Source organism: Rhamphochromis sp. 'chilingali', assembly GCF_963969265.1.
Source record: "Rhamphochromis sp. 'chilingali' genome assembly, chromosome: 10".
NCBI classification, from domain to species: Eukaryota; Metazoa; Chordata; class Actinopteri; order Cichliformes; family Cichlidae; genus Rhamphochromis; species Rhamphochromis sp. 'chilingali'.
This window is the reverse complement of record NC_137937.1, coordinates 6,900,758-6,926,818: the sequence shown is the minus strand read 5'-3', so window position 1 is coordinate 6,926,818 and position 26,061 is coordinate 6,900,758. Positions and strand designations below refer to the sequence as shown.

General features: G+C 40.8%; 4 protein-coding genes across 5 annotated transcripts in view; 3 read left to right on the top strand and 1 right to left on the bottom strand.

The window, feature by feature from the left end:
- specc1la (sperm antigen with calponin homology and coiled-coil domains 1-like a) overlaps nt 1–3,972 on the top strand; it is a 28,283-nt gene extending 24,311 nt beyond the window's left edge. For both annotated transcript variants that reach the window (XM_080893235.1, XM_080893234.1), the window contains exon 16: nt 355–3,972. In XM_080893235.1, the coding sequence (XP_080749361.1) occupies nt 355–444 (90 nt within the window). In that variant the 3' untranslated portion in view covers nt 445–3,972. The remainder of the gene's footprint in view (nt 1–354) is intronic.
- A 2,723-nt stretch (nt 3,973–6,695) lies between these two features.
- On the top strand, nt 6,696–16,451 carry adora2aa (adenosine A2a receptor a). Its single transcript, XM_080893900.1, has 3 exons — nt 6,696–7,022; nt 12,851–13,534; nt 14,677–16,451. Exons 2-3 carry the CDS (start codon nt 13,209–13,211, stop codon nt 15,683–15,685), a joined length of 1,335 nt encoding a protein of 444 aa, XP_080750026.1. The 5' UTR covers nt 6,696–7,022; nt 12,851–13,208; the 3' UTR covers nt 15,686–16,451.
- A 3,236-nt stretch (nt 16,452–19,687) lies between these two features.
- On the top strand, nt 19,688–21,549 carry c8h22orf15 (chromosome 8 C22orf15 homolog). The gene is given in 6 exon segments (XM_080893919.1): nt 19,688–20,020; nt 20,162–20,248; nt 20,324–20,436; nt 20,440–20,446; nt 20,731–20,805; nt 20,963–21,549. Coding segments are annotated over 6 exon segments (408 nt in total). The 5' UTR covers nt 19,688–19,995; the 3' UTR covers nt 21,064–21,549.
- Nucleotides 21,550–22,865: 1,316 nt separating this feature from the next.
- On the bottom strand, nt 22,866–26,060 carry LOC308403975 (uncharacterized protein). The gene is made up of 5 exons (XM_080893782.1): nt 25,941–26,060; nt 24,528–25,087; nt 23,852–24,060; nt 23,526–23,703; nt 22,866–23,077 (listed from the first exon to the last, which is right to left on the bottom strand). Exons 2-5 carry the CDS (start codon nt 24,955–24,957, stop codon nt 22,941–22,943), a joined length of 954 nt encoding a protein of 317 aa, XP_080749908.1. The 5' UTR covers nt 24,958–25,087; nt 25,941–26,060; the 3' UTR covers nt 22,866–22,940.
- Nucleotide 26,061: the final 1 nt, after the last annotated feature.

Below are 26,061 nucleotides of genomic sequence, written 5' to 3'. Positions count from 1 at the left end.
GGTGCTAGCTGTAGACTCACATTGAACATGATTATGTTCAAGTCTAAGGAGTTTCCCAGAATGTCAAACTCATCTGGAAGTTTATTTGAATGGGTTGAAAATGTAAATATTATACAGGATCCTCTCCAATGCTATCCAGCCTTGTTCATCAGTAGGTACATATCATAAATCAAATGCTTCACTCAGGGTTTACTTACTGCTGTTACAGCTGGAGTTGGCAACTCTTATTATCAAGACGACTTGGTTGTGTTTAACCATAATCATTATTGATAAATTATAAATAACGCCCTTTAATGAAGTGAAAAACATCATATAAAATATGTAGTGTCTAAAGTGTCTGTTTGTCTTTTCCAGGACATTAATGAGATGGTGCACACAGAGAGGCCAGACTGGCAAAGTGTCATGACTTACGTTACAGCCATCTACAAGTACTTTGAGACCTGACTTCACCGTCTCCCTCGCCCTTCTCCTGCAGCACAATCAGAGCCACACTGACCGTCATGAGCTCTCAGCAACAATCCAACTGCACGGTCAACTCTTCCTTACTCCCTCCCCATGCATCACAGCAGCACTGTCATGCTGCAAGTGTGTCCACGCTATTTAACAACACTAACTGCAGACCAGGACTTTGCTGGACAAGTGCCACATCCTCACACTGCAGCTAAGGAGACCCTTGTGTGGAGTTGTAGTCCAGGGGCTTGCCTGTTTGTTTACCATTATACTAGAAAGCCATGAGAAGGACAGGATGTGAATACCTGTGGTTCATCTTTTCCTCCAATTCATGCCTGAAGTAGCAGCGTGAAAAAGAAGCCAAGTCTCAGTGCCTTCTATCTGGATTGGTCTTGCATACGTTTCTCCGCTCTGCACCCATTCTCCAGGTTGTAGTTTGTTCAAGGGGAATTCCATCAAATCTGACTTTAAACACTCTGCTTTGCAGCATAAGGTTTGTCATAGGCTTTTCTTCTTGATGGGGAATAATTACTAGATGTTTCCCCCCGTAAATGTTCAGTTTCTACATTATAAGAAACCAAAGGTTAGTCATGTTGGAATTTCCCCCTAAAACTTTGTAAATTCCCTTTGGTCAGACTTGAGACAGATGCAGGATTTTACTCCAAGTCTTCCAGATGTTGCAGTGCGATAACAGATGCCTCTCATACAACGGATAAAGTGCCTGTGTGAGTTTTGATGCAGGAGACCAGAAAACAAGCTCTTTTTTTCTTCTTCTCCAGTTTGTAAAGCTGAGGATTTGAGGAGTTGCCAAACTAGTTTCAGATTCATTCATTCATTGATGCTGATCACGACTGACTGCTTTCAAGGACAGGTGTGCACTTTGTTCTACAACTCTGCTGCACTTTTCTGTTGTTAAGCCGCACTAACACACTATGATAGGTTTTCTGTAATAGATCCAAGACTTTAGACTAATATTCATTTGAAGAACTATATAACGTGTTTGTATTTTATAGGCCTGGAGTTGCCGTCGTGCACTTCGTTCATTGGGCACATACAGCACACATTTCATCATAATCAAGCTATGAGTAACTAGAAAACTAGAACCTTAGATAATGGACTCAGCTGTAGATTTCATGCCAGGCTCTGGTTTTAGGAAGCAAGACTAGACACTTTCATGAGCTTTTTTAAAAATTTATTTTAGGCCAAAGCAGTGCTTCAGTTAAAGCAGCAGGTGGATGTTTTCAGTGATGCGTTTTGCTGCTTTCTTGCCAGTAACCAGACATGAAAACCTCAGTTTGGCTCTGATCTGTAAAGTGTGATCAAAAGTTCTGTGAACTGTCTGTGAAAAGCAAACGCCTTACCCTTCAAGGTCACCTCCTTCTGCACCTTTAGACTGCCTTCAGCTGCTATTTTTAGAGCTTTCCCTGGAAATTCTGTTCTGACTACTTGGATGTTTGTGTGTGCGATGCAAACAGGACCTCCTGTACTGTGTCAAATCAGTGACCCTTTAAGTTAAATTTCATCTTGTAGAAGAAAATGGTAGTGGTTAACACTTGCCTTCCTCGAGTCAAGAGTTCAAAATCAAGGTGCACAACTATGTGTCAAAAAAAGCAACAAGCACCCGCACCTCCCTTTATTGCTTTGTCCCCGAGTGTCCCAGATGTGAAAATCTGGATGTTTCGATGCAGATGTTTGCTTTCTGTGTACAATCGAGGTCTATGGTGAATTTATATATTTGCACCTGCAGGTGGCTAGAACTGGACTTCCAAAAGGTAATCAAATAAGCACATGAATGGTGCACAACGTGTGACCTTTAAGGGGGGAATCAGACATATTAAGATCAAACTCGTAGCAAGAAACCAAACGCATATGTTACACAAGATTTTAAACTCTTCCTTTAACGTCCAGAAATGTTGCAAGGCCGTTTATTTTAATTATACACAAATTATTAGGTAATCCATTTTGCAATATGCAAAATGTTTTGGTGATTTTGTGCTTTTGCGGTGTTAATAAAGTTGATAATATGACCAAGCATTACTAAGGAAATACTGTGGAGCACGATGCCATGTAATAACTCTAACTTCAGTCTGCACCATTACTGTCACGCTGTCTGACTGCTGTGTGCCTCAACATACCAAGTTCACTCTATTTATTTGCGTAGTGCATTATAGTGAAGTCAGTGCTAACGTTGTCTTACATGTTTATCGATTTATAACACACACACTTTGAATAGCTGCACTGAGATAAGCTTTTTTTTTTTTTAATGTATTCCACAATAATATCCTGCCTTAATAGTTCAGCAGATATTTCTCAGACTGAAAATGTGACATTTTTAAGCTGCAGCCGTATTTCCAGACCAGTTTCACAGTGCGGACGTGGTTTTGTGGAAAAACCCTCTCTTTCATGTTGGTGCCTCTCGAGAAACGCTGATCATGAGCGATGGCTGTGAATCTTTTTGTTTTTGAAGCTGATGTTGGACTTTCCTCTTCGTGTCTCCGGTTAAGGTGACTGTGGTGCGTAGAGCTGCCAGCTGGTATCAATAGCTGCATTAGAAACGACATTTTTCTGTGTTGATTTCGAAGCGAGCCGTTTGCCAAAAGCTCGTTGCTACTGTGTGTAAAACAGCGGTGGACATCCAGTGATCTGAAGTGAGCACACGAGCCCGTCACATCGACTGTTTGTGTACGAGATGGAGTGAGACTGAGTTATTTAATGACTTTTGAAGGCAGAGGCTCTTTGCTGATGGCGAGACGCTGAGGATTAGCAGCCTTTTGTTAGTTTTCTTTTAAAAAAACATTGTGCTCTGCCTGATTCCACCGCTGGCCCATGTGTTTTATTGCTCCCGACAGGAACGAGAGGCGCAAAGGAGATTCGAAGCCTCGCGATCCTGAAAGTGGAATGTGTTTTGATCACGCTTTAGTGATCTTGGGACCGTTTCTTTTTTACAACGTCCAGCGTGTGCTGACGTGTGGTGATTGATGACCGCCGAGCCCAGCCTGCTGAGGAGAGACCAGACGGCCAGCAAAAGCTAGGGCGCGCATTCCACCGCCACATGATGCAGCCGCGATGGACGACGTTGTTTGGTCCTTTAGAAAAAGGCCCTTAAAGAGGATGTGAAGAGAGCTTTATGTCTTTAGTGGGTCCACTACATCATGCTACTTGTATTTTTCTTTGTTTACTTGAAAATGCTCTGAGAATTTCACTGAACATGCTTTAATTTGTCTTTTTGTTTCCATGTTGCCTTTTTTCGTATTGTTTTAATAATAATACCACATTTTACAGTCTGATGCAGATTGTCGTTGAAGTGGATTTACTTTCCTGATCACACTACATGCAGTGCTGAAACAGTCCCTCAGCTAAGTGAAAGCTGATTGAATAAATGTGTGTATGTATGCGTGTGTGTATAAAGGGACTAAGCTACAGTATTAAGTGCACACTATGATGATAATCAGTTGTAAGAAATAAAAAAGCGTTCTGGTTTTGCTTTGTTTTTTCTCTCGTAGTTATAAAGGACCATTTGAACAGCCATGTTTGTTGTCCTTTTTCAGCCGTGGGCTGGGCTTGGGGAGGTGGGGGTGGTGGAGAAGATGTTCCTTCCCCAGGAAATGATGAGCATCAGAAACCTTATTTCCTGCATTCTGCTTCTCTTGCACCAGTTTATACGTTTGCTGCATCGTTCTGTGGTGCAAATGTCTTTAGTTAAAGGACAAAAATCAGGTACCACATAACAAACATAAAGTAGGACATAATCCAGTGTGGCTTTCAGATCGTCTCATTCATTATAGTTCACCACACACACACGGATATGAACTACTTGTTTGTCCTTCTGTTGCGCTGGCTTCTTTTCAGATCAAATGATCAAAACAGTGCAGGATGGTGGCATGGTGGTTAGCTCTGTTGCCTCACAGCCAGAAGGTCCTGAGTTTGACTCCAACAACTGGCGCAGGCCTTTCTGTGTGTAGTTGGCATGTTCTCCCATGTTTGCATGGGTTCTCTGTGGGTGCTATGGCTTCTCCCACAGACCAAAGACATGCATTTAGTGGGGTTAGGTTAATTGGCCATAGGAGTGAGTGCAAGTGACTGCTGCGATATGCTCCAGGTGCCCCATCGCCCCCACTCCCGACCTTGTTAAGGATAAAAGGCTGGATGACAGTAAAACACTTATCCAGTTATCCGTTTTGTATTAGACTGATTTATGTGTTTCATTGTGTAACCCGCTGGATGTTTAGTTAATTGCTCATGTATAAAACCTCCCAACATTCCAGTTATCTTATCACATACCTTTGATGGTCTTAGGAAGTCAAGTACATCTCATCTATTACCAAGTAGCCTGAAAACAAGAAGCAGGCTACATTACCTCAGAAGTACTGGATAAACAGCACTTCTATATTGGAAAACAAATTACTACTAAACCTTAGCTCCCATTTTCTTCCATGGTCATCGACGTGCTTACACATGGTACCAGCTGACTGATCACAACACTATAGTACTGTGAAAAAGTCTCAAATCAAACAATTTTTTTTTAGATTTTGCAAGGAAAATGGAAAATGGGTGCAAAAATGTATTGAATCATGTACAAACATGCTCGAAAATACAGTATGGAAAACAGATTTTGCAAAACTTCAAGTTTCAATATTTGGTACAAGCCTGGAAAATCTTAGGCAGCTTTCTTGTCATTCCTGTAAGAAGTGTTCAGGAACAATTCTTCAGGCTTCTTCAAGGACATTCAATTCAGCTTTGTTTTTAAAGTGCCAAATGACAAAGACAGTCGCCTTAAGGCCATTTATACTGTCAGGTAAAGACCCTACAATAATAAAAAAGACTGAGAGATTCAGAACTCTTCTGCCTTTTGTTCCATTCTCTGTCAGGATGATCCCACACTGCTTCAGTAATGTCTATCCAGGTGTGCTTTTATTGCTTTGGCAGTGATCATATTCACGCTCAAGAATGGTGTTGTTGGCAATCAGATGGTTTCCAGATGTTACATGGTGGTTCAAAATCTGACCCAGTACTTTTCTGTCTTCATAATTCCATCAATTTTGGAAAGATCGCCAACACCACTGAGCCTCTACTGTTTTTACAGATGGCTGTAGACACTCCCTGTCCCTCTCACTCAACCTCTCTGTACATACTGATGACAAACCAAGAACTTCAGAATTGGATTCATCACTCATAAGACCCCTTACTGACTTACTGACTTTTGTTCTTGTGTAACTTCCTCGTCCTTTCCTCTCTGTTTCCCTTCATTAAGAATGGCTTCCTAACAGCTAACCTTTATTGACACCATTTCTGATGACACTTCTGTCTCATCAAGATATGCCAAGTTTTTAGCAAACATCTTTTTGAGAATCTTGCTGTACAAACACTATTTTATGCCTGTCAGACTGTCTTTGGTGTTCAGATGAAGAAATTGGAGCGAATGCTGTGCTTTTGTAACAAGATGGTAACACAATACAGAAAGACATTTTAAAATTGATTCTTTGCCAAGTTGTCTGTTATGTGTAGATAAAGCTTATTGTTGTGTCTACACACACAACACTCCATCAGTTGAGTTAGGTGCCTTTTCTTTCTTTTCCTTTGTATTTTTAATTGAATGATTCACAGGTCAGTGTGAAGGGGCATAATACGCACACAGACACAAAATGTCTCTAATAAAATGTCAGGTACAACGACTAGACTGAAAGTTGGTGAAAAATCAGCAAATATCCCAAAGAAACCCTTTGGGAGACTTTCGGGAAGCCTGAAGAACTGTTGGACAAGACTACTTTTAAAAGAATGACTTTTAAAGAAAAGGCGAGAAAGCGAGACGGAGTTGAGTCAGGGGTGGTGACGGTTCATACCGGACGACGGGATTTAAAAAGAGCGCACATCCCCCTGAAATCTGCACCTTTGTTTATGTCACACAGGGTTTGAACCTCGCCCGGGGCTAGAACATTACATTTCCACTCAACATACATTATCCAGGTAATAAAACGCGACAGAGCTCTGGTACCGAGCACTAACCGGATAATTGTCCCTCTGTGTTAGAAAGATAACCGGCTTAACTGATTCAGAGCATCTCAAGTTGCACAGCAGACACACCGTGTTTAACGCGTGACATCATCACCATCATCGCGTATACACAGCATGCTTTTAGCTGTCTGACCCCGAAGAGGAAACTGAGGTACAGCCAGCCTGTTTTATGGAGGGTGTGTGTGTGTGAGAGAGAGAGCGAGAGACACTCACTTGACCGGAGCAGAGCGAGAGTAAAGAGCAGATCTCATCTTTGTGAAGTGACAAAAGCAGGAGTCTTCTTTCTTTCAGTGGAGACACGTCGATCAGAGCTCGATGGTGTGTTTTTATTATTGAGCTGCGCTTTAAAGTCAACTTTACAAAAAGAAGAAAAAAAAGTGAAGTGCAGCTGGACGGAAAATTTAAGGCGTGAATTGAAGAAGTTGGTCGCTCAGTGGGAAGTGAAAACCGTCATTTGCGTAATATTTTTAAGTCGACTTTTTCTGTCGCCTCGTTTCATCAAGTGCCTTTGGATATCAAAAGTTTGCCATTTGTAGGAAAGGAAGCCTGCGGAGAGAAAGGTAAGCCGTGCGCGCCGACTGACTGCATCTTGCGCAAAAATGAATTAAACGCAGACTTCACTTTCACTGGCAGTGCTTTCAGTTTTCACACTATGAACACGTGAATGAACATTTTCATGTAACAGTCGTATTTTTGCTTTAGTGCCCACGGCAAGATGAGAAACAGGTGAGGTTTCTGTGGAAACTGATGTCTAGTGCGTATTTGCATACTGTGGGTTTTCTCAGAGGCTTGCAGAAAAAAAGTCTGCTGATAGTGATTCCACAAAATCCCCGGTGAGCTTATTATAACACGGCCTGTTGAACACTTAACCTAATAAATGAAATACTTCATCTCTTAAACCTGTATTGCGACCTGGGCTTCCTCTGCAACCGGAAGACTCGAGATTCAGTAATAAAACAGCTGTAGTGCCGTAATTAGTTTATGTTGCACAGAAATAATGCAGCTTTGCTTGTCCTCACAATCAATTACATCATGTTCAAGTGCAAAAGAAGAAGAAGAAAAGACATAAAAAGCAAAAACAAACGAGCAAAACATTACCATCACAGTATCAGGTACCCCTGTTGTCCTGCAATCATTGTTTTTATGACACATAATCTGAATAATTCTTCTAAAATGCAACATATGAAATGATAACAGCACTGCTGGCGCTGTGGTCCCTCTATTAAAGTGTCAAATGTTACATATGCTTAAATTAATTTGTTTTTAACAAGTCTCCTCCCTAAGGTGTAGTAGCATGTACATGTTAGAGTGGAGGATGTTGATTCATAAACTATGTTACATAAACTGGTGACAGTGGTCACAGAACAGTGTGACATCATCTGTGAAGTCAAAGATGTTACCTAGCAACTAGAGACCTTGTGAAATGGGAACACCACTCATTCAAAGTACCCCGACCGGACAGTGCACTTGGTCAGGGCCTGAGCTGCACAGCCACCAGGTCTGAGGCAGAAAGAATAAACGTTTGTCTCCATGTGAAGAACACACATACAGAGATTCCTTGATTTATTAGCGAGATTGCCACAACAGGTGGGGGGTCACTGTGCACAGCTGCTTTCTGCCCCTGGTGTCTTCATGTGAGTAACTGTGGCCATGAGTCAAGTGCAGACACAAAGACAGAGTCAAGTGGACTGTGTCACACAGCAGTGACCACTCTACTTTACTCGTCTTTTGTGATTTGTTACAGGCTGTTACTTGATGTAGGACACATATTCAGTGTGTGTTTAGTTTCATCATAAACTGGGTGTTGTTTAATAAGACTGGTTTTATAAGTAGACATCAGTTAACTGTCACGGTTTAGACCAGTAGGCCTGTTTTCAACACTTACCACAAAATATCCATAACTTTTTTCTAACCATTCATCTAGAAATGTTTCCATTTTTTTCAGCAGTTGCGTATCCATAAAATTTTGAACCATTAGTTTTTATCTTTAGCTTTCATTTATCCAGTTCTATGCTACACGACTCTAAGCTACACATTTAAGTATTTATCTACTATGTATATAACTATAAGATAACCTAATAAAGGTTATCTTATCTTATCTTATGTCTAATTTAACAACTATGACCTGCTTCAACCACTACCTACTCTTGTCGTTAGCTTTAGCAATTTCACCTGTAATATCCAAATATTTAGTTACTACTTTTATCCAATACCATTATCCAGTTTACAGCTACCTGCTAATTCCAGCTAACAGGTATTTATTCATAATTGCAATGCCCTATTTTCACTCATTTATCCATCTGTTTTAGGCTACTTTAAATCCCTGTTATCCAGTAGCTTACTCTTCGCTATCAGTATATTTTTAACTATATCTAGAGCCTAAGCTAATGGTTTAAGCTAACACTCGTTTTGTTTGAAGGGTGTCTCTCCCTTTGTGTCTTTACTTTTTACATTTTGAGCTCTAAGTCATTACAAATTGTGAAGCCAAAAATTGGCATATAGCTAACAATGACATTGCCTTCATAATAAATCGGTCAGACTTGAAAATCCATTTTTTTTGGCTAATTGTTTTAGCCCAGTTGTTAATTTCTTGACACACTCTCACCATAAAATCTACTGTTTAAGCCCAGATTTCATTATATTATTTAATCAGACTGTAATTTTGATCACTGTTACCTGCTTCTCAATATGCTACGATGCTTTAGTGCAAAAGAGTCAACACAGATGCTCAGAGATAGTGAGGCGACTCACTGTGCTTGCAGCAGTATTGGCACTTTGTATGGACAGCATAGCGAGAGCCTGCGGTGACAGGAAGCTCAAGTTTTAATTTTCTCTTGTGCAGTGGTAAAGGGTGGTGATGTGCTGTGGTTTATTGTTGGTGTGCTGCATTGGCTGACTTCTTCTTTATCTTTCTCAGTACAAAGATACTAATAAATATCAATATTTGTACAGATTTCATCCCTCAAAGTGGCTGCTGTGAACCAAAGCTTGCACCCTAACCCTGTCTCACTATTACTCCCTGGAGCTTCTCTGATGTGTCTCATAATTTTATTTTAGGACAGCTTCTTACTGTGTGGCTAGCATGGGAGAATCACTGGTGCAGTTTTAAGAAATTCATGATTTCCTTTCTTGTCCTTTGGGATTATTACTGTGAAGTACTGATACATAAAAAACACTGGAATTCTAGTCGCACACCAACATCTCTTAAAACAGCAACAGTTAAAACTTTATTTATAAGCCCTTTGGAATTAAAAGGATATCTCCTGATGACACGCAAACGTGGAATAGCAGTATTTTAGTATTAATGGCTCATCTAACCCTGAGGGAAAAGCATGACTGGGAGAGCAAAGACCTTTGTGTTCCATCACAGCTGGTATCTTTGAAAACTCAGTCTAACCTTCACAAACATCCCCTCAGAGGGAATTCAGCAGCACAAAAACAGCTTCTATTTGTAAGCTCAGTGAGCTGCGTGCTGACGGCTCAAAGCTATCAAGGCATCTAAACTATAGTCTGACTGAGAATAGACCACAAGCCATATCAAACTTCCAAGAATTGTGCTACAATTCTTTTTTTCCCTCTCGCCACGATATTTCACCCAAAAATGTTTACAAAGGTGTTTGCTCTTATCTGCTTTTGTACTGCAGAGTTGTAATACTGCTTGTATGAAGCGTACTTCTTTTTTGACAGCTTCCTTATCCTGTTGACAGCAAAACTTAACTCTATCCAAAACTGCAAGTCACGGAAAAGAGAAAAACATGCTCTAAACTCATGTTTAAATGCATTAAATGCAACACTTTACCAACACGCTTGCAGACACAGTTCCATACTAATGTGTTTCCACCCATTTAAACTTATAGAAAAGAAGATTTTAAATATGAATTTACCATTTTCCATCATCACGCTTATTCTCTTTTGGATCATTTTGTCTGTTTCTTGTAAAAGGTTTAATTTTCTTTGATTGGAGTTCGGTTTTATCCACCTTTTTGTTATTTGTTTAAGTCTTTTTTCTCAAAATTCAGATCATATCATTCCCACCTCAGATGAGGTCAATGAGAGATTTTGTGAGTATAAAATATTTTACCTTTAAAAACAGAGCTTTTGAAAATAAATTCCTTTATGGCACAAAAAGCCCTTTGATTCACTGTATTGCATCATTTAATGTGACTTGAACCAAAAAAGCCATCTGCTATCTACAAATACATTGTACTCAGCATTAAGACTTTAGTCCTATTTGATCATTAGAAGTCATTTCTGGGGTCAAAAACGATATTTGTTTTTCAAAGAAATTTCCAAATTCCAAAATAAGGAATTGGTAGTTTCAAGATCAGATTACATTACATGTGTTCCTTTCCTTTGTTGGTTATTTCTGTTCCCTGTTCATCTTCCCGTTTTATCATTATTTTACCTTTTGTTGCATCCTAATGATATTTTGCAAAATAGGGAAATCTTTTCAAGTACGAAGCTTAACTTTTTCTTCTTCTTTTCTTCTGTTTTTTTCCCTCTTTTGTTTGTGTGTGTGTGTGTGTGTATTCCTGTCTAGCTATCCTTGTGAGGACCAAAATCTGCATTCTACTATACTTGTGAGAACCAACAGTCACTTGTGAGAACACACATACCGGTCCTCACAAGTTTGAAGGCCTTTTTGAGGCTCAAAATGTGGCTTTAGGGTCAGGGTTACAATTAGGTTCTGGTTAGGTTTAGGGTAAGGGGCTAGGGAAACCATTATGTCAATGAAGATAGCTGCCTGGGTTGGTAAAAACAAACCTAATATTGAAATATTACTTTTTAATCATATTTGGAAAAATTGCTAACAAAGAATTGATCATTTATACACATATAGTCATATAATCACGTATAATATTAATAATAATAATAATAATGGATTGCATTTATATAGAGCTTTTCGAGAACCTCAAAGCGCTGTACAATTCCACTATTCATTCACTCTCACATTCACACACTTGTGCTTTTCAATAAAAGCACAAGTAATACATTTATTTACTTATCTTTGGTCTTATCTGTTTTGAATTGCCTGAAAGACAGCAGCTACAAAACCCACTACGATACTCTGAGTGTGACTCATCTCTCAACGCGCACTTCCTGTGGTCACAATGTTTCGTTTTAGTTTTAGCGCTCACAGAACTGAGAGAATCGCATTTTAGCCGTCGTATAATACTGTACAGCATGCATTATAAAACTGGACACACAGGATTTTCACTGTAGCAGAACCTTTTGTCCTGAACCTGCTGTAACAAATAATAACAGTAAATATCTAACAGCTACATTTACCAGCATGTAGCATTTACACTGTGTACAGCGCAGCTTCTGGAATCAACACTAACATGTTCACATACTTTGTAGAATTGAGGCTTTGCAGTTTAGTACAGCCAGCCTTTTAGTTGACCATCTACAGTTATGTTAAGGTCATAGTTAACTGTTATAACTGTGAAAGGTGATTTTTACTGTAATATTAATGTACATTTTCAAAATAAGCTGCTGCATGGACGTGCCTCAGACGATAGCAGGCTTAAGGCCAATGCAGCGTCACACCTCTGAACTTTCTATTGTATGTGATCACAACTGTTGCAGAAGTAATCCATAAAACAGGTTCACGTTGAGTTCAGTGCCCATTTCTCTTGAATTATCACAAGATAAGATCGCATTTCTTATTTTTCCCTGTTTTTTTTACTAGTTGAAAATCTTTATCTACCACAGGAGTCAAGGTCTGCTGTTCTTGGCTACACAAATGCTGGAAATCACATCGCAAATCCACGACAATCAAAGTCTAAACAAAACATAATGGATATAAACTTCTAAATTGAGTGTCTGAACTTAAACATCAGAAACTGTCACAAGTCTGTGCTTGTCAGAGCAAATCTGAATTATGTTGCAGTATTGTAGTATAACATCGGATTTTAGCACAGTATAAATGATTCAAACTGCATTTTGACAGCAGTTTGCTACAACGTGGAGCCGTGCATGCTCGTGCTGATGGAGGCTACACAAGTTGCTCTCCCACTGCCCTTTTGCAGGGTCAGAAAGACTGTTTATAGGAGGCATCAGCAACTAAAAGTCTCACACAACCGAACAGTGACATTGCTTCTTTTTTTTTGCAGTGTAATGTGGCTTTATGAAAGGTGTCTGTGGTTTTATTAAAGCTGCTGATGCTTCTGGAAATATTGTGACTATATATAAGTGTACCCTATAACGCCCATATAAGTGTACTTCATAACTGATAAGAAGGAACCTGTATTGTGTTTGTAGATCTTTCAAATGCAAACAGGGTGCCTCGCTTTATACCTAATACAAAGTCCCATATTCACTTCCTCTACTGTAGGAGCATTTCTTCTTTTTCACTTTTGCACCTTTTTTTTTTTATTTCCAACAGAGCGATGTCACTGTGATGTCTGTTGCTGGCATCATCTCAGCCTTTCAAGGAGCTCGTGGGAAAAGGACGCCGAGGGGAAGGAGCTGAGGGGAGAGGACAGCAGAAGAGCTTTTTTATGAGGACAGGATGGAGGTGACTGCACCCTGCATGCGGAGTGATGATAGCTCCATGTGATTCATTTTTCTTTTTCAGTATTTTAAGCTGAGCAGGTGTGAAGGAGTCACTGTTTTGTGGAATCTAGTGGCTGTTTCTCTGGAGGTGACAAGGCTGAGTTCAGCAGCTGCTAGGCTGCAGCTATGGACGTTGAGGTGAGATTTCCTCCCCCCGCATTAGTGACCTCTTCGCTGTTTGCCTCATCATGCGGGACAAATTTTTCTACATCACCCTGGAGCTGCTGATTGCCATCTTCTCAGTGCTGGGAAATGTGTTGGTCTGCTGGGCCGTGGCCCTCAACAGTAACCTCCAGAGCATCACCAACTTCTTCGTGGTGTCGCTGGCTGTGGCCGACATCGCCGTGGGCGTCCTGGCCATTCCCTTTGCCATTGTCATCAGCATCGGGTTCTGCTCCAACTTCTATGGCTGCCTGTTTATTGCGTGCTTTGTGCTGGTTCTCACACAGAGCTCCATCTTTAGTCTGCTGGCCATCGCTATAGATCGCTACATTGCAATCAAGATACCACTCAGGTCAGTAACCATGAGGAAAAGTGGATCATTTATCATTTATTGGTGCAAAATTAATGAGTTAATAGAATAAGTGAAATCCTTTATAACTGCATTATTACGTGTGTTAATAAGGCACCAATAAACAGTTGATTAGCATTAGTAAAACAGCTGATTACTACTTAAAAACCATTTTTTCAACATGTCCAAGCACAGAAAGAAACGAAGATCAGATTTGGAAAACAAAATAGGAACGTTTTAACTCTTAATTAATTCTTACTTTAGTCCAATGTGTGTTTTTAATCAGAAGCAGTAGAATTCTCACGATGACGCCCAACGTTTCATTTCATTTCTGTCGGTTAAAACATTTGACATTTGAACCAGATATTCCATGGCTGAATAAGACTGTTCAGAAACAGCGTCTCCCACAGGGCAAATTCCCCCCGGAGCAATCAAACAAATATCGCTCTAATTGCTTACACAGACTGTGTAAGCCTGTTTTGTAAACTTACTTTTATTATTGTAATGTAAAAATAACAACAAAAAAGCTCCAAACCCAGTGAGATGTTGATTTAACATGCAAATTTGCCAACGACGGTGCATCTGCAGACCTGACAGGCTAAACCAGTGACAGTGATGCTGTGACCTCATCGTTACCGCACTGCTGCGCCGGTCAGACGTCTCGCCCTTTAGGGCTCGAACACATTCCTCCTGCTGAACATACGTATGTGAGGGCTCTTCTGCGTTGTGTTTGTACATCCCTAAAGAGGGGGGGGGTTTGCAGTATTAACCTTTGCACTTTAACATCTGAAGAATGTGATAGAAACAAGCCAAATGTCTCAGCTGCTCTCCCACACTGTGCTACAGGCGAACCAAAAATAGGCTCCTTCCTTTGAGGAGTCCTGAGTCCTGAAAGACTCAGTTTGTTTATTCTTGTCTCTTGTAGTTCCGGTATGAGAGTTGCTTCCACGGAACGATCGCATAAGCAAATGATAAATCAGCGGGGTACTTTCGTATACAGTAATAATTAATTCAAACAAGGGACGGAAGCTTTCTTATGAGGTTTATAGAGGTCATTGTGGCAGAGGGAAACAAACCTTTATCTCTGAGTTCTCAGGAGCTGAAAGACAATTGAAGCTTGACACGTGTATTGTCTCCCTGTCCAGGTACAACAGCTTGGTGACAGGACAGCGGGCTCGAGGCATCATTGCCATATGCTGGATTTTATCCATCATCATCGGTTTGACCCCCATGATGGGCTGGCATGGGGGGGAGTCAAGAAACGGCACCAACGAAACCAAAAGCAGCCCCTGCCAGCCGGGCATGATGAAGTGCCTGTTTGAGGATGTTGTCGACATGGAGTACATGGTCTACTTCAACTTTTTTGCTTGTGTGCTGATCCCCTTGCTGCTAATGTTGGCCATCTACCTGTGTATCTTCATGGCAGCTCGCCACCAGCTCATGCTGATTGAAGTAAAAGCGTCTCATGGGGAAAAGTCCCGCTCCGTCCTGCAGAAAGAGGTCCAGGCTGCCAAGTCTCTGGCCATCATTGTGGGCCTGTTTGCGGTCTGCTGGCTTCCTTTACATATCATTAACTGCTTCACCCTCTTCTGTCCTCAGTGTGATCGTCCTCCTGATTTGGTTATGTATGTGGCCATTATCCTATCCCATGCCAACTCTGTGGTCAACCCCTTCATCTACGCCTACCGCATCCGAGAGTTCCGGCACACCTTCCGTAGGATTATTAGGCGGCACATCCTGGGGAAGCGGGAGGTGTTTGAGAGCAGCGGGAGTAAGCGGAACTCTACTCACAACAGCATCACGGACTCCATCAGGCTCAAAGCAAATGGCCTCAGCTTTGACCTTTTCACAGAGCACAGCAGCAGTACCTGTGAGAACTCCTGCCGATGTCCTGCTCACATCTCCCCTTTAGAGGGTGGTCTGGCAACAGTGTCTCACCCGCCTCTGTCAGTTGTTATCGCCCACTGCCCCAAAGTGGGGACGTGTCCACTTCAAGCCCTCAGGCAGACTCAGCTCCCGGCGGGGAACGACTGCTCTGAACCAGAGATCCTGGAGGAAAACTGCAGACAGAACCTCGCCCCAGCACAGGTTGCACTGCTGTTCAACACCCAGGACAGGAAGAGCTGCTGTAGCGAGCTAGATAAAGTGCACTGATCTATGCGCCGCAGGGATCATTTGCTAATTCCTCGCAGTTAGTTGTGAATGTCTGCTCAGGATCACCATGAATCTCTAATTTCCAATGGGAGTACTGTAAACAGCTGACAGACAATGAATGTCACTCACTGAGATAAACGAAACAGGACTGAAAACTGTCTCTACTATTTAAATACAGTGACATGTCAATTTAACTCAGAATAAGTCTAAAAGGCACCGCTATTGTTACCGGAAGGCTACGTCTTATCAACCCACATGACCGGGGGTGGTTTGTAATGTGCAGCCACTTCACAAGTTGTTCTGTGGAAATTTCAACACCATCCATGAATGTATGCTTATTTAAGTCAAATTCAGATGATACAATTGACACAGTTTGATGAAAAATGGGAAATTATCTGCAGATGTCCATTACTGCTCTCTATGTTCTCACAAGTAGACTGGCACCAAGTGCTGTCTTTAAATAAATCCTTTCACACTTTTAATGTGTGCTTGCTGTGTATACATTTTTGCAATGGCTGCAATATCCCTGTCTTTATTCAGGAGCTGCAGGAACACCTCCAGACATCCCACTGGCTTTTCAGCAGACAGGCTCGTGATCTGGTCATTCGGAGAAATGGTGGATTAAATTGTCATCATTTTTGGCGTTTCTTTATTTTTGCAGTTTTTATCAGAACAGCTCTTGAGGCCTATTCCTTGTTAAAGATTTCACAGCCAAAAAAGATGTCCTGTGTCCTCCTGTGGGGCAAAGGACACAGGAGATCTTTTGAGCTGTAAATCTTATCTCCTCAGCTGGATCACCTCATCTCAAATAAGAAAACTTTTTTTTTTTTTTGCATTATGGCCGTGAAACTTTATCTTCATACAATAAATACTTTTCTGGATGTGGTTCTTTTGAATGATGGTCCACAGACGCACTTTCAAGACATTGTTTTGCACTGAACTATGAGGCAATGATTGAATGTCAATGTCTCAAAACAATGAGATAAAAGCCAAAAAAATTTTATTTGTCGTTCTTACCATCAAATTGAATCAAGTTCTATAATTTTTAAAAGATACATCATAAAAGGTTACAACAATGATTGTTAAATTGTGTAAAAAAAAAAAAGCCCAGTATTAATAAAAAAAAAAAAAAGTGACAATGCAAAAGACAACTAGTGACAATTTTTGAATGCAATACAGTTGAATTTCACAACACTGCAAAATAAAGTCAGTAGAATACTTCTTAACATTAAATATCACTAAATAACTCATATGGCGAGCTCAGCTAACATTGGATGAAAAAACAATGAAAAAAAAAAAAAAAAAAAAAAAAAAAAAAAAATATATATATATATATATATATATATATATATATATATATATATATATATATATATATATATATATATATATATATATATATATATATATCTCGGGTCCTCTACCAGAGGCCTGGGAGCTTGAGGGTCCTGCGCAGTATCTTAGCTGTTCCCAGGACTGCGCTCTTCTGGACAGAGATCTCCGATGTTGTTCCCGGGATCTGCTGGAGCCACTGGCCTAGCTTGGGAGTCACCGCACCTAGCCGCACCTAGTGCTCCGATTACCACGGGGACCACTGTCACCTTCACCCTCCACATCTTCTCGAGCTCTTCTCTGAGCCCTTGGTATTTCTCCAGCTTCTCGTGTTCCTTCTTCCTGATGTTGCTGTCATTCGGAACCGCTACATCGATCACTACGGCCGTCTTCTTCTGTTTGTCTACCACCACTATGTCCGGTTGGTTAGCCACCACCATTTTGTCCGTCTGTATCTGGAAGTCCCACAGGATCTTAGCTCGGTCATTCTCCACCACCCTTGGGGGCATCTCCCATTTTGACCCCGGACGTCCAGGTTATACTCGGCACAGATGTTCCTGTACACCAGCGGTCCCCAACCTTTTTTGCGCCATGGACCGGTTTATGCCCGACAATATTTTCACGGATCGGCCTTTAAGGTGTCGCGGATAAATACAACAAAATGAAACTAGTACCGGTACCGAAAAAAGATGATTTATTCATAACACACGTGAAAAGACCCAGGAAAACCGAGTTAACGATAAAAACGATAACAAAATAATGCTGAAAACCGATAAAAACCCTGAAAACCATACATTTCACACCTGAGCCTCAACTCTTGCGGCCCGGTACCAAACGACTCACAGACCGGTACTGGTCCGAGGCCCGGGGGTTGGGGACCGCTGCGGTACACTATGCCGGCCACTTGGTTATGGCGTTCCATGTATGCCTTGCCTGCTAGCATCTTGCACCCTGCTGTTATGTGCTGGATTGTCTCTGGAGCATCTTTACACATCCTGCACCTGGGGTCTTGCCTGGTGTGATAGACCCCAGCCTCAATGGATCTTGTACTCAGAGCTTGTTCTTGTGCTGCCATGATTAGTGCCTCTGTGCTGTCTTTCAGTCCAGCTTTGTCCAGCCACTGGTAGGATTTCTGGTTATCAGCCACCTCCTCTATCTGCCGGTGGTACATACCGTGCAGGGGCCTGTCCTTCCATGATGGTTCCTCGCCTTCCTCCACTTTCTTGGGTTTCTGCTGCCCGAGGTGTTCACTGAGCACTCGGTCAGTTGGGGCCATCTTTGTGATGTATTCGTGGATGTTCCTTGTCTCATCCTGGACTGTGGTGCTGACACTCACCAGTCCCCGGCCCCCTTCCTTCCGCTTAGCGTACAGCCTCAGGGTGCTGGACTTGGGGTGAAACCCTCCATGCATGGTAAGGAGCTTTCTTTTCTTGATGTCAGTGGCTTCTATCTCCTCCTTTGGCCAGCCTATTACCCCAGCAGGGGTAGCCCAGATCTTGTTCTTACCATTCAGCTGACTCCTCAGGACTTGCCTGACCCTCTGCAGGTACTTGGTGGTTGCAGCTTTCCTAGCGGCCTCTTCATGGTTCCCATTCGCCTGCGGGATCCCCAGGTACTTGTAACTGTCCTCTATGTCTGCAATGTTGCCTTCTGGTAGCTCGATCCCCTCAGTTCTGACTACCTTCCCTCTCTTTGTTACCATCCGACTACACTTCTCCAGCCCGAATGACATCCCGATGTCATTGCTGTATAGCCTGGTAGTGTGGATCAATGAATCGATGTCTCATTCACTCTTGGCATACAGCTTGATGTCATCCATGTACAGGAGGTGGCTGACAACTGCTCCATTCCGTAGTCGGTATCCGTAGCCAGTCTTGTTAATGATCTCACTGAGGGGGTTCAGGCCTATGCAGAACAGCAGTGGGGACAGAGCATCTCCTTGGTAGATCCCGCACTTGATGGTGACTTGTGCTATGGGCTTGAGTTTGGCCTCCAGTGTTGTCCGCCACATCCCCATTGAGTTCCTGATGAAGGCTCTCATGGTCCTGTTGATCTTATATAGTTCTAGGCATTCCAGGATCCAGGTGTGGAGCATTGAGTCATAGGCCTTCTTGTAATCAATCCAGGTGAGTCTGGTTCTGCAGTCTCTTATACTACAGCCTAGTAATGGGGAAATGGAAATGACTTTTGCTTCTGGGCAAATCTAAGTTATTTTTGGACAGGTATTGAACAGGTATCATTGTTGTGTGTTCTGGTATTCATTAGCAAATGAATGAACTCAAACCTAAAGCTGAGGTATGACAAGTAGCAGCTGAAAGTAGCCAGTAGGAAAAGATCTTTTATAAAATACTAATTACAGAGGCTTTAAGGAATCAGTCATTCATGTGGCAGATTGAGCTACAGAGACTCCACATTGCTTTTGATTGAGTGTAGTAGTGTCTGTAATGTAACTATACACCAAAAATGAACAGATGATAGAACTTATCTTTTATTGATGTTGGCTGTTTATTTGAATTTTGTTATTTTAAACTTCTATCCTTCCTCTGTGGTACCAAAATGAAATCTCGGTGTATCTGTCTTTATAAGTCAGTTACTGTAAGTGCAAATGGTGTTGGGTTCCAGTCTGTGGCGGGAAACAATAAAGCCAGCTTTTTTTTTTTCAATACTGACATCTCCGCCCATGCAGCTGTTAAGCCCAGAGTGCCGGTCTCACTGTGTGTAGAGACTCCATGGATACAAGCAGAAATAGTCCCCTGTTCATCCTTTTAAAAGACTCAAGCTTTGTGAGCGAGGAGAGGTGGATGCAAATGAGGGAACATGCGTGTGTGTGTGTGTGTTTAACTCTCTGAGGGCGGTGGATGTGTGAAAAAGTGCAGACCACAACACTAAAGTGCTTTTATTGTTCCACTTTGTGCCCAGTCTTCTTCTACCTCTAGTATCACTGGAGCTTAACTGCTGTCAGGAGTCTGGACCTAAAAATGTTTGTGAATGTCTTGTTTGGAGGTTAGTAAAGTTTCTGGGCATGTTAATACTGTACATGCAGGCTTAAAGGTTTGCAGGCATGCAGGTTTTTTGGGGTTTTTTTGCACCTTACAGCATTTGTTCCAAATTTTTTGTGAATGCATGTGCATGACTTCTTGGCAGAGGGCAGGATGGAAATGTTCAATCTCAACTGTAAGCTGATAAACTTCCTCAATCATTTGAAAGAGAGGGCTGGTGTGGACTCCAAAGGTACTGGACTGAAATGCTGGATCATTTTCAATTGTTCTTATACAAATTCTAAAAGCAACAAAATTCTTCCTGCAGATTGTGTGGACCTGATGGACAGCAGTGGTAAAGTGATGAACCTGGCAGCCAAGCAGCACAATTTGGCTCTGGCCAGCAGTGTGCTGGTAGCCAGACACTACTACGTCCTCCTGTGAGTCTGCCGTGAGTCCGTCTGGTCCATCCATCAGCAGGACTTCAGAGGAACAAACACCCAGATTATAAAAGCATTTTCAAAACCTAATTATGTTATCAGTGTCTGGTCTAAATAATTAGATTCCAAATATATTGATGTAATGATGATAAGTGGCAGGACAAACTAATTCTGGTGCTTTCAGGGGTATCGTGAATGAAATGCATGTTGCCATCCTAATTTTTTGAAAGCTGAATGTAAAGTATGATTTTACCTATGCTTGAAAGCATGCCCGTGACTTCTTGTGCTTCCTCAGGAGACCATGAGGCTGGAGGTCAGAAATATGTCTCCCTTCAGAACAACAACAGTCAAAGTCATCCTGAATTAACAGGTAACAATAAAATAATATTAATGATAAGAATAACATCGGGGCTGTGGAAGTGGCTCTCTGAGGCCTCCTGCTGGACAAACCCATTCCTGCCATTGTGAAAATGCTACAAAACAAACATAAAGTTACCTCATGTGGTTTGTCATTGCTTCTGTTGTAGAACTGCTGAAGAGGCTGACTGACAAAGAGCCAGACAGAAAGACTAGAAAGAGACGGATGCCTCAGACCAAAAACATTCCTCCAAACAGCAAGAGCCACTAAATTTAACACTGTCAATTTATATGTATAAATCTGAATACTTTGCTATATTTCTATTTTAACTGAGCTAAAGTGGATGATTTCTTTTTAGTTAATAATAGTCAATATTGAAGAAGTTCAATAGAATAAGTTACATTTTGAGATTTTATATTTCTGCATTAAATTGTTACTGTAACCAGAATGTCACAGAGAGGTAAATTAGAAGTATGAGCTGCTGTGTATCTTCCTAGTTTCTTGTGTTTCTAAGCATTTTCCTTTTCCTCATGTCTTTTGTGGCTTCCTGCCTGTCTGTGTGAGTTCCTTTTTGTCCATCTTTCAGTGACTTTCTGATATATTTTGAGAGCTGTTTCCTTGCTATTTTCTTGACTTCCTGCCTTTGTTCTCTTCCCGCCCTGCTTATTGTCAGATTTCGTTCACCTGCACCTTATATTCTCCATATTGTGTATTTAGTCTGAATCCTTTCCCACAGTTTTCCCTCCCTCTTTTCCTGCATTTTGCCTTTTGGATTTTTTGAAATTTGAACCACTTGGATTAAACTTTCGCTACTTTCTGCAAGTTGGCGTTAAACTTTTCTTTGCGCTAAATAAATAAAAAAAAGATAATATAAAAATAAAAATGAAATCAAACAGAATAAGTGCGCTTAATGAATTACTGATGGAAAAATTGTCTCAGGTTTTTCTTTACCAGAAATCTAACTGCAGTGTATTACAGTCTGCGCGCTCCCTGCTAATACTGCACTGCCAAAGAATTAATGATGATGTGATTGGATTTGCCTGCATTGAGGACTTGCTTGCTGTGTTCATTAGGAAAACTCAAGGGAACGAAAGAAATTGAACTAAACTGATTTTCAGTCATGCACACAGCTGCGGGAACGTGTTAGATGGTGGGGTTACTTCCACAGGATGTGGAAGGTGCGCTCTCAACATAAATATAAAAAAGATTTACATAAACATTTAAGTGTAAATCTACAATGCATGTTTTCATCTGTGATTATGGTCCTTAAAATAAGTATAGAACAATCTAATTAAAAACACAATGTTTGTCCATGAAAGGATGTCTTGCTAATTAAAAAAAACGTTGTACCCCGTTTTCCTGCTGTGCGTTCCCAGATAGCAAGGAAACATTGAAACAATATTGAGTCAATATCAGGCGATGTCATTGAATCAACGTTGAGGTGTGACGTTGACCTAACGTCATTCTTGCACCCTTTTTTAATGTTGAAACGTCAGGTTTTGATGTTGAATCAATGTTGAAACCTGACATTGATTCGACGTTATATTTTTCTAATACTGTTGACAATGAAACAATGTCAGATTCTGATATTTAAACACTGTTGAGCTATGGTGTTGATTTTCCACCTCTTTCGCACAGTTGCTTTTTATTAAAACAACAATTAAATCATGACTGGAAATCTACATTTCTTTATAGGTATTTTAACCAATACTAAACTACTGCATGTTTCCATCAATACTTAAACCACCTAAACACATAATTGTACTTGTTTTTGTACTGTACTTATTTCTCAAATTGGACACCCATATTATTTTTATATATATATATATATATATATATATATATATATATATATATATATATATATATATATATATATATATATATATATATATATATATATATATATATATATATATATATATATATATATATATATATATATATATATATATATATATATATATAAAAAGTCTCACAATGTATCATGTCAATATTAATATCCTAAAATAACAAAGCATTGCATGTGATGTAACACAGAAAAAAAACTAAACAAAAAAAAAGGTCAATAGTTTTGTTTGCTAAATACTTTATTAAAAGACAGTTTCCTATTTACATTTATATGTTTCACAGAAGTTTGTAATTTTTTACTCTGGGATGGGGATGCATGATGTGCGTCCTGCACCACCCAAACGATCTGGGGCGTATCGGAGCCATTTCTGCACTGCTTGTGCAAAGACAAACTCGGACATAGAGTTTGCCCCTAACTGCTGCGTCAGGCCATCTAGGACAAAAATACACACACACACACGCACAAAAGTGAATTAGAGCACATGAATAAGCTCTTGTTAACTGTCTTCAGCGGGGAGAAAGTATGTAAACTCCTAGGCTGATAAACCTGAAAGTCACCAGGCGTAAATCTGCCACATTTGATTCCCAAAGAGCTATGAGCGGAAAAAGTGATAAGTCTTAGCATGGTGTGCCGTGTATCCTTTAAAACAAAATAAACATTGGGTCCTCGGGCTGTAAAAACTACAACCCGAGGACTAAACAAGCCAAAGACCAAAGACTCCATCTCCAGATTAACCGGACATGAAAGTCTTGTTATTAAGAAAGACAAAGTAATATAGCAAAAACCGGACATAGGAAATGTGAAACACACCCAGCAGATCAATTGATCCCTTTATTGTTCACTTTAGGCTCATAAAACTACAATAAACAGTAAAACTTACCAAATATGCATCTGCACAGCGCTGTATCTTTAAATGCCCTTTTTTGCTTTGTGTGGTCCTTGGTTTTTTTCCCTGCCCAGTTTAGTACCGAGGCCAGCTCGTTTGTAATGGCATAAGCCATTACATGGCGGACTCGCACCTCCAGTGTGGTCCCTCCAATCAAGGCAAAGCGTCTCACCTATAGACACATTTTAAGAGATGGAATTAGCGTGTCTCATGTCCTAAATGTGCATGCAAGTGCTTGTGTGTATAATCAATATTTAAATCACATCTGACAGCTATTACACTTTATAGTTACAAAGTGTACATAACCTTTATATACTTACCATTGCCTTATTTGCTTCTTGTGATTGAAGAGCTGCCTCTGCATTCTTTAGCTCCTCAATGTTGTGCAAGGGCAAATCCAGAGGCAGTACCCCAGCATCTACCGATTCATTGCAGCAGGGATGGCGGATGGCTCTGACCTCCTCACGGAGTTCGTTAACTGCTCTGGTCAGGTCTGACAGCATCGTTAACATCTTTTGTGAGGTCGCATCTGTTTCAAGGAACAATTCTAGAAAGATTAATGGCTTAAGCAGTGAGGGGAAAAACTAATAGATCCATAAGTGATGGTGTAACATTCTGCATTCAAGTATAAGTTGTTCTAACTGCTAAAAGTGTTTGCTAGTTTTTGCATGTCACATATATTTGATATTTCTATATGTAGCTGCCATCACCAGTGTGTGAATTGTGTGTGAATGGGTGGATGACTGAATGTGTAAAGCGCTTTGGGGTACTTAGGGACTAGTTAAAGCGCTGTACAAATATAGGCCATTTACAATTTATACCATGTAAAATGTGAAATTCCAAGATTTTCGAACTTGCCTTGTAATAGTGGCCTCACAAAAAAAAAAAAAAAAAAAAAAAAAAAAAAAAATCACAACAAGATGACATTCAGGAGTATAAACTGGTGTTTTGAAGATAAGAGCACAATGACATTGTGATTCAGCTTTAAAAGCATACCATCTATAAAGAAGTCCTCGACATCTGACTCTGCATGCTGGGGAGATCGCAAAGCTGTGTCGTTTTGTGTGTTTTGCCGGAGTGGCGAAAGGTGCCGGAAGCTGGGCGGGGCATTATGATGCCTGCTGTCAGTGGGCTGGGGGGGAAAACTGCGGTCACAGTCATTATCCTTGTCGGGTGATACATAGGTCTCACATACTTCTGAAATCTGCTCATAGCGACTGGTAAATACTTGACTGTCTATACCTGGGTGACAACAGTGGGACACACCAGACTCTTCCGCAACCTGCGGTCGCTTAACTTTAACTTGTGCATTGCCGTTTTGGTTATGTTTTTCAGCAACCATCTCTTTAAAGTGCCTGAGTATATCTGACTCTGCTGCCTCAACCATTTTCCGTAATTTGCGCCTCCTTGACCAGCGTGATGTCATTGTCAGTGTATATCAGATTAAACAAATAGTGCTATATTTGGAAATAGCCAAATAAGCAAATTGTTTAACACTAGGAATTTATTTAAGGACGTGAGTTTCTTACTTATTGATGGAAGTTACCAAATCAGATCTGAAAAAAAGAGGAAAAATAGGGCACAATGTCAATAAAGAGGGAAAACTAGATACAAAGACGGCTTATAGAAGCTGAACCGAGTCCTGTGTGTGAAGGGACAGTAACTGCGTGTGTATATGTAAGCATTTAAACACTGAAAATAATAAAATTAACAGTATTTTGTCTAAGTTTGCCATTGTAGGAATTCATGGCACCGAGACAAAAACGTGGCGTACAGTGTGACATCAAACTAGGCGCACACCTTTGCTGCGTTTTCTCCGTTTTCCTCGTCCACACGTAAATGCTGAAACGGAGTTTTCGAAAAATATCCACCCCAGCAGGCGTCTTTAAAAATCTCAGTTTTCAGTTAACGAAAACGCAGTTTACGTGTGGACAAAAGGTGCAAACGCAAGTTAGGTGAGCGTGCAACTAAAGTTTGAATTGAGTGCGAATTGAAGCGGGTGCTCTCCAATCATTAAAAGTAACAAAGTCATTGAACACATTTATACAGTTACCTTTACGTTTATCAATCATATATCACAGATTTACAATTTTTTGTAGTAGTATGCTAAAAAGCAACTACAGAGCGAAAGTCGGTCAAGCGCCGAGGCGATGGCAAGAACAAAGGAACCCTCGAAGCGTTAAAGCTAGCTTTGTAAGGGAATATCACGGAAAAGTATGAAACGAAATGTTTTCTTTGTTGATAGACTTTGTTCGCAGTGCACTTTATTTGTTGCCGGATTGTAAGATGAAAGTAGACACAATTTCGGGCTCAAACATTTTGTCCGAAACTTTACATTAACGAGTTTTTTACTGTTATTCAAATGCAACCGTCAAAATAACGAATAGAAAAAAATTCATTCATTCTTACCTTATACTAATCGTGGTGCAGGCCAGTGCAGTGCATGAACTGATGCCCCTTCTCCGGTCAATTCCGCTGAAAGTAAATCTAATGTCCCGCTCTACTGTACAAGACAATGGTTACCTGGAGG